Consider the following 14,630-nt stretch of genomic DNA (forward strand, 5'->3'; position numbering starts at 1 on the left):
TACTATGACAACTTACACGATGGGAGAAAGTATTTGGAGACCACATATTTTTAATATCCAGTATATATAAAAACTTCAATCTAAGAACAAATAGATGAACAACCCAGCTTTAAAAATGGAGAAAAGACTTGAATAGACATCTCCCCAAAGAACTTAAACAAATGGTCAGAAAGCACTTGAAAATTTGCTCATTATCATTAGCCATCAGGAAAATCAAAACCACAATGAGATGCCATTTTACATCCATTAGAATGGCTGCTATTTAAAAAATGGAAAATTACAAGTATTGGAGAGGATGTGGGTTAAATAGGAACAGTCACTCATTGGTGGCAATGGAAAATGGTGCTGCCACTGTGGAAGGCAGTTTGCTTATTCCTCATGATTTGAAATATAGAATTATTATATGACCTGGAAATTCCTCTTTTAGGTATGTACTTAAAAGAACTGAAAGGAAAGTCACAAGGAGATATTTGCACACTGATGACCATAGCAGCATTATTCACAATTGCCAAAAGATGGAAGCCATCCCAGTGTCTATTAACCAATGATCGACTAAACAAAATGTGGCATACATATAAAATGGAAGATTGTTCAGCTCTAAAAAGGAATGAAGTTCTGATACATGTATGTTGAGTGAAATAAGGCAGACATAAAAGGATAAATATTGTATCATCTCACAGATATGAAATTATTAGAATAAGCAAACTCATAGAGTCAGAATCTAGAATATAGGTTACCAGGGCATGGTGCAGAGATGGAGAATAGAAAGTTAAGGCTTAAAATGTTCAGGGTTCCTGTTTAGAACTATGTGAAATGGTTAGGTAACAGATAATTGTGACAGTAGCACAACATTGTGAATGTAATTAATAACACTGAAATATATATATGAATGTGCTTAAAAGAAGGAAATGTTAGGTTGTTTATAAGATAATAGAATACAAATTTTTAAAGAAATGCGTGGAACTTCACTACAAACAGTGAACCCAGTTCCTGTGATTTGTTAAAATTCTCACCCTCAATCAGTGCCCCCTTTCCTTATACTATTCAGTTCTCTGTGTGTGATTATTTGAAATTTAATTTTCATTGACAATGTAGTCATCCATACCTTGTTTTTGTGTGTTTGTCACTGGTTTGCAATGTTATGATTGTTCATGCTAAAGCAAAACAGAGAAGTTTGAGGGCCATATCACCTTCCTAGAGACCTACTGAAAATAAATAATTTTATTTACCAGGTTTGGAGTATGGATACTATCTTTGTCAAATTAATTGGAAAAAATAGAATACTGAAACAAAACTATTGGTTAACATTCATGATTATGCTTATAATGCTTCTAATTCTGAGCAAGAAGTATGAAATATATCAACTTTTTCTAAACACATCAGATCTAGGGAGCACTTGTAGAAATATGGCCCACACGAACGAACTCAAGATATCAGCATTTAGATCTCCCCTATGTGTTTACTCAGAAGAGACAAAGAAAGAAAAAAGAAAAAAAAAGGAGACTACAGACTCCCATATCTATGTGCTGCAGTGTGATATTTATCAATTTTGTCTAAACATATCTGAAAAAATAGTGATTGTAGCAGTACAGTAAATGAGGAAGCTAAACAGAGATTAGAGTGTAGATTCCTCCTCCCAACACCATCACATGTTGCCTCATTTTTGTAGACACACAAGAAATACAAAACCTAGGGAGACCATAGACTCCATTTGTGTACTGGAACAAGCTCAGGTAGGTAAAACTTTCTATTCTTCCTTTTCTGGAGCACCAAGAAGTATTTTTTACTGAGATCAGAGAGGCAGAGATAGATAACCATGTCTCTGGGGATAAAAACTGGGCTGTATGTGAGGTTTGAGCAGGGACAATTTTTCCTTTCTCTCCACTTGCAGATATTCAATACAAAACTTCAGGAAGGCTTTTTTTTAAAAAAAAAAAAGAAAAGAAAAGAAAATTAGTATAGAAAGACTCTAATTTTCCAGAGATGGATGACTTAAAACAGTTTGGTTTTGTCTTCATTCTGCACATGATTTACCTATGAGTGTCCTTCCTATGGTAAGACAGCACTGGCCAAGTTTTTGCCCAGACTCTATATTCTAGCACACCCAGTTCAGGATACAGGGGACTATTATGATCAGAATCATGATACAGAAACCATTTTGGTTAAAAATTCCTGGGGGAATTCAGAACCTCAAGTCTGGATGTGGGCCAATTGAGTTTCTTACAGTATTCTTAATGACAGTTGTGAGGATTTTATAAATAATCTGGTATGGATATGGTGAAGAGGAATAAGTGGATTTGATAAAAAAGCACAGTAAGACTTTGCGGTTAATATTTAAGGTGAGAACAGTGTGGCAGACAAAGCTGACTCTTGTATTTCTGTGTTGAGTAAGTAAGAGAGACTGTAATTCCATTTTTTAAATAGATGACAGAAGTAGAGGAGGAGAGTTATTGGAAAGTTGATGAGTATAGGTGTGAAGATCTTAGCCCAGATAGTTAAAGATGGGTGGATTGAAGCTTAAAGGAGTATTATAATGCTGAAGTATAGGTTTAAGTTTTGATACTATATTTTAATATATAATTACACATATCTGAAATTTTAAAAAATTGGTAATATCAATCAATAAAGGTTTGTGCAGAGAATACATGGTTAATGGTTTTGAGTCTGTAATACACATTTGTCAGATTATTGAGTGAATAAGTGAATGAGTGAATTAATGAGGTCTGCAGGGGCATGATAGGACGTACTCTTGGGTGTCAACAGTGCAGTTTCTCCTGACAAGGTTAACCCTGAAAGCAATGGCTCCCTCAAATGCCCATACTCAAATGCCCATAATTGACATCATAGATTTTGGTATGCTATATAAGGGGTTTGATAGTCTGAGCTAGGTTTATATGAAGAGAGGAGATTTCATTTATCACACTTATGAACTTTGGTCTGACATCTGTAAATATATCTGTGAACTTGGATGAGTTATTTAACATCTTTGGACTTCAGGGTCACATTTAACTATTTAATAAGATCCCAAATCTTATTTAACTAATAATGAATTAATGAGGTCTCTTCTTATTCATGATATATTAACAGACCCACCAAAGAAATAAAAATAAGAGTTTTGTCATAAGCAATTTCAGTGTGAGCACATAAATTCTTTATTTCAACTTTTAAATTGAACGCAACTATTGGGAAGAAAAAAAGTACAATCACAATCTTTTGATTAATCTAAAGCATCCCATAAAGTCTACATTTTCATGATATCTTAACCTTTATTGAAACTGAATTCAAACACTGCTAGTACCAGCATAAATTTCCAACTGTTCTGTTTAGAAATTTGGCAAGAATTTCAGAAGCGAAAAGAACTATGTTTCCATTTGATTCAGGAAATCCCTAATGTGAACAGTTCTCAGAAGGGTCTAATCCAACATTTCAGTTTAATGGCAAAGAAAACATAAGATAAAAGATATTATGAAGTTTAATCAAAGTTATATTAAATCATTTATAGCAGGGACAGTCATGGAATTTATAAATATTAGTTAGGTAAATCTGATGCAATTAGGAAAAAGCTTTGCCCGTACTTTCCAATCTTTATTTAATGTTGTAAAGTGTTTACAAATTGATAAAAAGGATTAGAAATAAAACACTAATATTTGGCAACAAATGCAAGAAGTGTTAGGTTACATAGGGTGTTCATTCTGAAGCTTGCATTACAGCTGTAATTCATGATGATTTCTGACATAAAGTAAAAAAGTACATCCTAAGTTCTGGAGAAGAAAATGATACTAAAATAAATAGAACATTCATTATGCCCAGGATGAAAGCAGGCACATTGAGTGAATTCTTCTTATTGTAACATCTTTATGATATTTTCATTGACTGTATTTTATATACAATAAATCTGAAGCTTCAATGATCTAAGTAGAGAGATCATCAATAGCTGTTGTGGTTAATGTGCCTTTTACAAGGGGCATTCTCAGGCTGTTCTTTTTCTCCCAGCATGATTATGAATAATGTCACTCTTCTCTTTCATTCTCAAAACTATTCCAGATTGGAGGATAAAGTACATAATTCCCCCAAAAGAAAATACCTTCAACTCACATCTACCTGCCATTAATTCCCAGGTTATTTTTATTCCACCCTGGATAATGCAATATTCCCTCTTCCCTGGACACTTTTATTCAAATTTGTGGTGACATGCAACTCAAAAAATAAATTAGACTTGAGATTTATAACATTCCTTAGCCTAGAACACCTTAAAACTCCCTCAGACTTGATATTTCCCAGTCTCCATCATCTCCCTTCTTGAAGTATGCTGCTGTTGATTATATTAGCGATAACCAAGTTAACAGTATGTATATATGAACACCACTTGAACAGTGACTTTTTTTCATTTAAGATAAAGATCTCAAATCAAGGATACCCAGTATCTACTTGTTTTTAATGAGAGCACAGTCTTTTGAATATGGCAGATACATATACAATGCCATTAACAGGTGGCCATCCATTACAGAATGAGCCAGACTCTGGATCCTGGTAGGATGACTGTAGACATAGTCCCAGCAGAAAACAAAGGTACCATGTTAGGAAGGACTGAAATTTCTGGTACCTCAAGACATAAACAATGCAAGTTGCAGAAATTCCTGAAGGAGAATCTAAAAGGTCTGGGGGTAAGTAAGCCTTACTAAAGAATTTTGGTTGAGGGGGGACTAGGAATATTTGAGGTTGGAGAATTGTGCTGGCTAAAGAAGTGGTTTGGTTTAGAGGAGTCAAGTCATTTGTTATCTGTGTAGAGTAAAAGCAAGGAAGCATGTTTTCATGGGGTGGGAGAGACCTATTGACTGGTTTGGGGGAGTATAGAGGAGCTCCTAACCTCTTGGTTGCATCATTGTGGCTATACATTATTGGGGCAAGACTGAACCACATGGACTGGACCACTGAAAGAGAAGCAGATTCTCTAGCAACTCTTAGCAGAACTTTTTAATGCTATTTGGGGAACACCCTTATGGGTGAACGCAGTATTGGGAACAAAGCAGTTCTCTTCCCTGGAAAATGCTTGCCATTGTCTTCAAAACTGCATGATATTTTTGTTTTGTTAACTTGTATGGTTGATAATTTTTTGTTTTATCTCTTAGGTGGCTCAGATTATGATTGGTGTGAAATGCCTCTTTTATGGGATAATTGGTTTTTTTGCTCTTCATTCTGAAACATACAGAATTATTATTTTTTCATTTCACTTATTCTTCCCTTTATGGGGGGCATTGTCTGTGAGTATATTTTCCTTATATCTCAAATTAATAATTACTCCATCATTCGTTGATTTTCTCATTAAATCAGGTCATGACTTACATAATGCTAGAAAAATTTCAGGCATATGACTAAGACTCAATTTTCAAACTTAGCTTTAATATATCTTCCACTAAAATAGTGTCCTTACGCTTTATTCATAGGTTAACCATTAGACAAGGGCTAACTGTGCAGTGTAAAGCCATAAAATATAATTTTTCTCCCTTGCTTTAGGAGAAAACGCTGGGTATGAGTCATCAAAAAGATGTTCGGGAAACCAATATTTGGATTAGTGGAGATGGTGGAGGCTACAGAAGTAGTATTATGTCCTCAACCTCCTCGGCCAAATATATTGAGATAAATGTCATCTAATTTGAGTTCACATTTTCCTTTCTCTTCACCTTTAACTTATATCCACTCCATTTATTTTTATTTTCTTAAAATAGAATAGCTTTCTAAAATTGTCTTTATACCTATTTCCTCTGTTCTGTGATGGAATTTTATGCTTCCTAAGAATAAGAGGGTTGCTGTAGCACTTTTATTATGTGGTGCATACACTTATAATGATCTGCTTTCCTCAGAGTTTTGAAACAAAGAGCCATGAGGGGGGCACTAGATACAGAGAAAAATGGGCATCTAGCAATGAGGTGGAAAGGGTGAAATGAAAGAAGCTGCTCCTCTGTAGATACCTTTCTTATCTTACAAACAGTTTATCATTTCTGGATCTCTGACTGTTGTGTCTGCCGAGAAGCAAACAAAATCACTGGTAAGTTAACGATTTTTGCCATTTCCCATTCATGGAGAAAATGACAAATTATAGCACTCTGACTTACCTACATAAGGTTCGGTCACCAAGGGGATCCAATATTTTATATGTTAATTCCATCATGTAACTGTCCCTTTGGCCCAGTGAATCATGTGATCATACTATGTCTAGACGCAGATGGGATTGATCTCCGTGGATTTTAGAAATGCTGATCCTCAAACGTTATTCTATAGGAAGAACGAGTAAAGGTTTATGAAGTTGTGGAGGTCCATTTAGTAGTGGGCTGGGGGTGTAATATGGATGCATGCGTGGCTCAGATTTCAGCAAATGAGGCTTTTATATTCTATGAGCATGCAGAGAAGGAAGATGGAGACACTAAAATGTGCATGACTTATGTCTTATCCATAGTATGTGTTTCTGGAATATAATTTCTCTCTAACTTTCCTTTGCACTAATGTGAATTGCCATCTAATTGAATTGGCACTAAAGAATGGTGAAAATTTCATGGTTAAGTTTCTGGCGTCAGAATTCCTCCCAGCCTGTGGGGTGTAGAAGCCCATGTTCATTACCGTTTTAAACACGTGATTTCCTTTATTTTTCAGCTGAGAGGGAATCTGGGTGCTAACACTCTCAGCACCTTTGTCTCCATTATTGGGATCTGCATTCTCTCATATAATTTAATAAAAATTTTCCACTATGATTGCAAGGGAGAAACTTCATGTTTTGGCATCAAATCAATTGTAACTGTAAGTATTTTCCTCCTGAATTCTGGGATAACTGAATGCTTGTTTTAGCATGATGAAATTGAGACATAATCATTAATATACTTCTGAAAGATGGCAAATATTCTGTTTCCAGATTCTTTCCAAATGTTTCTCTAAATGGTGGTGTAATTTTACCAAGCAGAAAATATTTCCAATGTAGTAAACCAAATAATCCTGTGATAAAAATTGTACTTTTCAAGAAAAAATTGTGAAGGAATAGATTAAATATGTTCATTTCTGGGTCAAAGATTGGAGTGACTTTCACCTTCTCCTTTATTATTTTAAAATTACATTCTATTATAAATGCTTATTTAAAAATTAAGTATTACCTGAAGTTACTTGGAGAATTAATATCTATTCTGATATGCCTGTATCTGCAAGAAAACACTCTTTTGTAAAAAATAAAAATGAAATTAAAAAAAAAGGTGAAAGAAGGGAACTGAAGGTGGAGGATGAAAGGAGCTCACCACAGTAGAGGAAAATAAGAACATTGGATTGTTAGAATACATATTTCACCGAGAAGGACAAGGACAAAAAGTCACAACTTTTATTTCATTTTTCACTCTAAAATGTATTCAAAATTTAGGAGACTTCCCGACTTTAACCAAGAGCCAAATGGAAAACCATCAAATTGTAGTATTTCACTGGAGAAGTCTAAACCCCTGACATTTCTTCCTTTTATATCGAGAAGAATCAGCCTGGCGTTCGTTTCAACATTTCTGATATTTTGGATGAAATAATAATTTCACTTATAATATTAAGAATGTTCTGCCACCACTAATAAAAATACTATAACAAAAAAGCAGAAATGAAATAATCATTAGAATTCTGAAAAGCATCAAGGATTTTCTTCCCATATTGTAGTAAATGTTCAGGAGTATCAGATTTTATTCTATGGCAGTACATACATCAGCTATATTTCTATATTTCTGCATTCAGACCTAACCTCAGACCACCATTTTGTATAATTGTTATGAGAGTCTCCTTTTCAGGGCCTAATGTGGAGCTCTGAGATAAAAACCCTCCAAACCATCTTCCTGATGGAATTTTATTTCTTTAATAGGGGCTTGTGATTCTTCTAATGATTCTGAGCTTTCTACAATTATTTATTTCATTACCTCTCTCCATGCTCATCTATAGTGTGGATGATGGGAAAATTGGTTGGGTAAGTAGCAATTTTTTGAGAGCATAAGGACGAATTTGATTATTTCATAAATGATACTGACAAGAACACTTTATATCTCTGGTAAAAAAAAATGCAAAAACTGTTTGTGATTCCGTGGATAACTAGGGGGTCTCTAGCTGTGTGCTGGCAACACATGGCATACACAGTACATAATTCTCTAGTCTGTGCAGAAATACTCACCCACAGGCGAACCCATGAATTCAAACATTAATTAATATATCAATGAATCTAATGATTTACTATATACAATACAATCTGTAATGTCATGAATATATATGTATAAATGTCACAAGTGTACAAAAACAAAATATTATTCATCAGCCATACCTGGAAGAGATAAATAACATTTCAAGTAAACCCGGGGAAAATGCTATAACCTAGAAACACAAAAATACACAAAAAGTAGTTTGAATTTATTACACAAAACTCAGCTAGGCAGTATGAAATATTAGCCTTGCAGCAACATCATTGCATGGCTCTTTTTGCAAGCTAAAATAATTATTACAGTTGTGTGTCATTTAGGGTTCATTCAAACAGAGAATTGGCAAGTTTACACAGTCATAATTCCTCTCCTTTTAAAGTCTACAAATTTTATTACAAGCAATTGGCGTACAAGATTGTGGGGACTAGTTAAGTCCCTTAGGGCAGACAGACAGGAAGGAAAGCTATGGGGGCTGAATCCATGTACAGACGGCATTTCTTCTCTTTCACACTGCATTATAAGACACGAAAAACCAGACTGCACTTTCAACACCCTGGAAATCTCTTCTACCCTAGTTCACCATTTACAAGTTCTGCTTTTCACATAACTATCTGTCACAGTATAACAAGATTTTCCTTCCTCCAGTTTCCAATAACATCATTCTCATTTCTTTCTAAGCCTCTACTACCAGTGTTCACATCTCTACTAACAGAGTGAAGAGATGTAGGATTTCTCTGTCCTGCTCCCCCAAATTATCCACAAACTTCTTCCAGTGCATGGGCTAATTCCACTCCCATATATAGACAGTTATTATGGCATTACCCAAATTCCAGTATCAAAATCTGTATTACCTTTCCATCACCACATAACAAATAACCATGGCTTAAATACACCTGCTTATCATTCTCAATGTCCTGTAGGTCAGAATCCTGATGGACTTAACTGGATTCTTTACTTGGGCTCTCGTAAGACTAGAGTCAAATTACCAGCTGGACTGGCCTCTTATCGGGATGCTTTGGGGAAGAATCTACTTCCAAGTCTGTTCTTGTCCGAATTCATTTTCCTTGTGACTGCAGGATGCAAATCTCATTTCTCTTGCTGGTGTCCATGGAGGTCACTCAGAAGCTAGAGGTAGATCTCAGATCTTTTCATATGATCTCTTCTATCTCAGGAATGGAGAATCTCCCTCCTAAAATTGCTTTTCAGGCTTTGAATCTCTTTGACTTCCTCTTCAGCTACCAGCCAGAGAAAACATTCTGCTTTTAAAGCATTCCTGTGATTAGATTAGGCCGATCCAGACAAGTTCCCTTTTGTCATATAACATAACACAATCTTGTGAGTAAAATCAGAGAGCAAAAGCCACAGGGGTCATCTTAAAATTCTGACCATCACATGCTTCTTCCTCTACATCTTTTTTTATTAACATTTTTAGTTAGAGAAATTGTGAGCTTATGAAACAATCATGTATAACAGGCAGAATTCCTGTACATCACCTTGCATTGTTGTGGAACATTTCTTACAGATTCCTTTATATCTTCGTAATGCCCAGTGAGAAAAAAAATACAGTAAAAGGGAAGATATATTTATTTGTTACGAGGTCATAGATCTGAAGTGAACTATGTCTCTTCTTTCACATTACATTTGTCCAACATTTGTCACATAGCCATACTGAACTGCAATGGAGACTGCAGAATTCATTGTGAAGTTCAAAATGCAGCTAAAATTGAAGACGGATTCTACTGTAATGGAGGAACAGGAGCATTTACAACCATGGTCTTCTTTATGGCCAGCAAATTTCTCCCCATACCTAAAACACACTCACCAACTCCTCAAGGACAATAACCCAGAGTTCCATGGATTGATTGCACTGGGTTCAAAAGCCAACATCTTTGCCTCTTTGTAGTTGGCTCATTGTGATGAGGTCTGAAAGACAAGTTATCCAAGTCTTCCCCACTCACACCCATTATAAAATTGTGGCTAGAAACAGGTTAAATAAAATAAAACTTCATTTTGGAAAGGAAGAGGGAGAGAACAGAGAGGGAGGAAAAAGAAAAAAAAAACTACAATCATTCGCCCATCACAAGTCAAGATTCTCTGAGGCAGAAATCAAGAATATTTCCTGTCTCTCCCCCCAAAATGTTATACATAGTTATATTATACTATGTTATAGTTCACTTGTCTGAGAAAAATTAATATCCACTTTCCTCTCTGTCCCTTTGCTCACTATTTTTAATGTCAAACACTGAAGAAAACATTGGTCAGCCTACCCTTCTTAGTTGTATTGCTTTAGATATCTAATATTCCTTGGTTATTATAGGCCAGGAATTTTTTCTTATGTTGAAATATCTTCACTGAAAATAGGGATCAAAAGGCAGACCTTTTATTTTCTACATGTGTCTATTACCTCTAGGTCCACAAAGACTGCTCCAGTTCCAACTATTACACCTACTTCCCAGTCAAAAAGGAAAATGGGAATACACATCCTTCTTTTTATCTGTGTAAACCCAAAGTGGGACACATTATTTATTTTCATTTCTCACTGGTCAGTACTTAATCATTTGAACATACTTTGGTGCAAGATAGCCTAAGACATATAGTTACAGTTGTATCTCCATTTTCTGGATTAAAAATAAGTTATAGGGAGGAAGTAGATGTGACTGAAGAGGTTGAGAGCCCACCTCCCACATGGGAGGTCCTGGGTTTGGGTCCCGGTGCCTCCTGAAAAAATAAAAACAAACAACAAGCAAAATAGTGAATAAAAACATCTCAGGGGAGCCAATATGGCTTAGTGATTGAGCGCCGGCTTCCCACATGAGGTCCCTGGCCCCTGGCACCTCAAAAAATGTTATATTATACACAGAAGAAGGAAGGAAACATCAGTATCAGCCCAGTGGGTTAAGTACTTTAAGTTATGAAGAGCATGTTATTTAAAAATGTAATAATCACCCCTTATGAAAAAAAACCTCAGGTATCTCCTCTCACCATGTATTCATCAAATATAGAGAAAGAAATAAAATCATAAACACATTTATAAGTAAATGCACACAGATAAATATACATAACGTTTTATGACTCTCTCAAATGCTTATTTACCTTTTATCAGTAACTTGTTTTCTAGCCCATCAGAAATGCAGCAGACTTCCAAAGATCCTAATTCTAGCTGTGCTGATATCCTTCAGATCAAAATCAGAGAGGAGAGCAATAGGCCTTGTTGTCTCTCCTAAATTTGGTTTTCCAAGAAATATTTTAATGGATACACGTCTTCTTTTCTTCTTTTATCTTCTTCAAATTCCATAAACACTGGTGTTGCAGATGGATACATACTCACCCGGATACATCTTTGGAAGACTGAGTCACTGGTAGTTTTAGCCATGACTAAATTTCTACCTTCCATTGGACCAAAAGTCTGTGCAGTTTATTTGGAGTCAGGGAGTATATATGTGAAAACAAATCACTGAACATTTAAGCTATGTTATTCTTTTCGGCTATTTACAGATTTCTGCTTTGCCTTGTTGGAAATATGCCTCTGAAGGTCCTTATCAAGACTTGCTGCCTCAAAGTTCAGTCTATCGAGACCTCGAATATAAGGATATAACATCAAATTACACAATCACTATAAACAAATATGAGGCTTCGCCTCTGTAGTTTGGATCCAAAATGACAAGAGGCTCATACTATAATGACTAAGACATAAGCACATTCATCTGAATCTACAACCATGCATTTCAAATTCATGGCGAGCACAACTAGCAGCTATAACATCTAGGACTTATTGGCCCCTCTTCTTATTTTGTGTTATGATTGTATGTCATCACACGACAAAGAATGCTCTGCTTAAAATCTTAACCTTAAAATATCAGTGGCTTAAAACATCTGAAGTTCATTTATTGCATATTTTATAAGGTGATCATTAGTTAGCAAGAGGCTGTGGGCAAAATGGTCACCTCAGACCCCCATAGATATGAGTTCCACAATGTGGAATGCCAAAGTTCAAAACTTTTCTCCACATTTGCCAGATTTAGGAGAAGAGTTGAAAGTCATACCTTTGGCAATTAAAAACTGTCCTAGAATTGGCAAGAGCAACTTCTGGCCACAGCCCCTTAACTAACACTATGTGGATGATGGAAAATATAAGGGCAACATCAAACAGTGGTGAACACTGTTGTCTCTGCCACAATGGTCTTTACCTGCCATGATCTATTTTTTGACAACACAAACTTATGGAAAGTATTTTCCCTCATTCATTTATGACTAAACATTAAAAAGATGTTTGACCTTTCTTACTATTTTCAGACATATGGACATGCACTTCTGTTCTTTATGTAAAACTTTGAATGTTAATCATTGATGATAAATAGTGTACTAAAGGTAGAGTTCTTTAGATTAATTGTAAAAATACCTTTCATGAAGTCTTGGCTCTAATTTATATTTGACTTTGGACATGTAACTTCCCTCATTAAAAATCAATTTCTTTATCTTTGAAATGGTCTGGAATGTGCTTTCTCAATACAGATTCTTATATATATATATATCATGCAATATATAATAACTGTATGCAAAAACATTTAATCAGATGAAATATGATCAAAGTATTTAATTAATTTTAACACTAAGCTAATTTAATTGTGCTGCATCTCTCTGAGTACCTTCAGTGTTTGTGATGGTATCTCACATGTAAGTTAAACCATCAAGAAAAGCATATTTTAGCTAATGAATTCACTGACAATTGAACAAGGTCTTCTCTAAACTTCTTGGATGTGAGTTTTTTGTGTCTGTAATCAATTTTGGGAAATTCTCAGCCATTATTACTTAAAATATGTCTTATTTCTCTTTGGTGTTACAATCATACATATTAAACCTTTTGAAATTGTCTCTCAGTTCTTGGATATTCTATTGTGTTTCTTTCTGTTCTTTTTATCTCTGCATTTTTAATTTGGGATGTTTCTTTTGACATATCTTCAAATTCACTCATACTTTCCTTTACTGTGTCTACCCTACTGAGACTATCAGAAACATTCATTTCTGTTATAGCATTTTTTATTTCTAACATTTCCCTTTGATATTTTCTTAGAGTTTCCACATCCTTCTTACATTATCCATCTTTTAGTGCATGCTGTCTACTTTTTCCATTACAGCTCATAACTTACTTATAATATTTTACATTCTCTGATAATTCCAAAATCTGAGTTACATCTGCCTAGTCTGGTTCTGAGGTTTGCTTTGTATCTTTAGACTATAATTCTTCTTTCCTTTAGCATGGTTTTTACTTTTTTTTTAAGTAATAGAAACTGAGGTAAAAGGCATTTAGGGTGAGGTTTTATGTTAATCTGGCTAAGAGTTAGACTGTATTTACTGTTTTCTGTGACTCTATGTGCCAGACACTTTCAATTCCTCCAGTACCCTGGCTTTTTGTCTTTCTTGTTGTCTTTAGGTTTCCTTTAGAGTATTTTCTTAAACAGATTCAGTGTCTTGCAGCTCTCTCATTTACACTCCATTATTATGCTGGATTCCATTTGGTGTGATGATGATGTGCTGGGAAAGGGAAGTAGCTTATTATCTAATGATTGAATCTTAGTCTTTTTATGGGTCTGTGTTGCTGAATTGTGACATAAATGCATGTTTCTTTATTTTTTCTACAAGTGTTTCCTAGCTTTATTTTCCTCTTACTAAAACAGGAAGGCTGGATTATGTAATTGCCCTATCACCAGACCAGATAAGTTTCTGGTAAGATTCTTTTCTTCAGTAGAGTAAGCATTTGTTATATAGAACATTCTGGGAATGTTTCACAATAAATACTTTTCCTCTATCTGTCTAAGAAACATAAGAAGATTTTTCTTGGCTCTTCAATGTGACAAATAATTCTTACAATTCAGCAACAAGAAAAGAAACACCCTTAATTAAAAATGGGTGAAAGATTTGAATAGATGCCTCACAAAGAACAGATGTAGATAGAAATTAAGCACATGAAAGATGGGCAACACTATTTTCCATTAAGAAATACCAATTAAAGCAATAGTGAAATACCACTAAATACCTATCAAAATGCTTAAAATCCAAAATCTGGCAATATCAACTTTTGGCAAGGATAAAAGACAACAGGAATTCACATGTATTGTCAGTGGGAAAGTAATGGTATGGTCATTTTGAAGGATAGGTTGACAGTTTCTTGCAAAGGTAATCATGGTCTTACCATTTGAAATAGAAATCATGTTCCCAGATATTTACCCAATTGATTTGAAAACTAATGTTCACAGAAATCCTGCAAATGAATGTTATAGTAGCTCTATTCATAAATGCCAAAAACTGGAAGCAACTGAGATGTCCGTCAGTAGCTGGAAGAATAAACAAACTGTGGTGTAGTCACATGATGCAATACAAAGAAAGGAATTATCAAGTCATGAAAAGATATGGAGGAAGGATAAATGCATATTG

The 14,630-nt window shown here is 34.9% G+C and overlaps 1 protein-coding gene and 1 long non-coding RNA gene across 2 annotated transcripts; both read left to right on the plus strand.

Moving 5' to 3' along the window:
• Positions 1–4,510: 4,510 nt before the first annotated feature.
• Positions 4,511–7,414, plus strand: LOC131280145 (high affinity immunoglobulin epsilon receptor subunit beta-like). Its single transcript, XM_058306191.1, has 5 exons — positions 4,511–4,664; positions 5,130–5,261; positions 5,990–6,046; positions 6,649–6,792; positions 7,397–7,414. The coding sequence occupies exons 1-5, from the start codon at positions 4,536–4,538 to the stop codon at positions 7,412–7,414; spliced, it is 480 nt and encodes a 159-aa protein (XP_058162174.1). The 5' UTR covers positions 4,511–4,535.
• Positions 7,415–7,879: 465 nt separating this feature from the next.
• On the plus strand, positions 7,880–12,682 carry LOC111760412 (uncharacterized). The gene is made up of 2 exons (XR_002794105.2): positions 7,880–7,975; positions 11,694–12,682. It is a non-coding gene; the product is annotated as an uncharacterized lncRNA (long non-coding RNA).
• Positions 12,683–14,630: the final 1,948 nt, after the last annotated feature.

Source organism: Dasypus novemcinctus, chromosome 10 (genome assembly GCF_030445035.2).
Source record: "Dasypus novemcinctus isolate mDasNov1 chromosome 10, mDasNov1.1.hap2, whole genome shotgun sequence".
In the NCBI taxonomy this organism is placed as follows: domain Eukaryota; kingdom Metazoa; phylum Chordata; class Mammalia; order Cingulata; family Dasypodidae; genus Dasypus; species Dasypus novemcinctus.

Coding starts and splice junctions, on each gene's coding strand:
- LOC131280145 (XM_058306191.1), top strand. CDS start 4,536: ATGACTGTAGACATAGTCCCAGCAGAAAACAAAGGTACCATGTTAGGA. Junction 5,262..5,989: donor CTTTATGGGGGGCATTGTCT/GTGAGTATATTT, acceptor TCTTACAAACAG/TTTATCATTTCTGGATCTCT. Junction 6,047..6,648: donor AGAAGCAAACAAAATCACTG/GTAAGTTAACGA, acceptor TTTATTTTTCAG/CTGAGAGGGAATCTGGGTGC.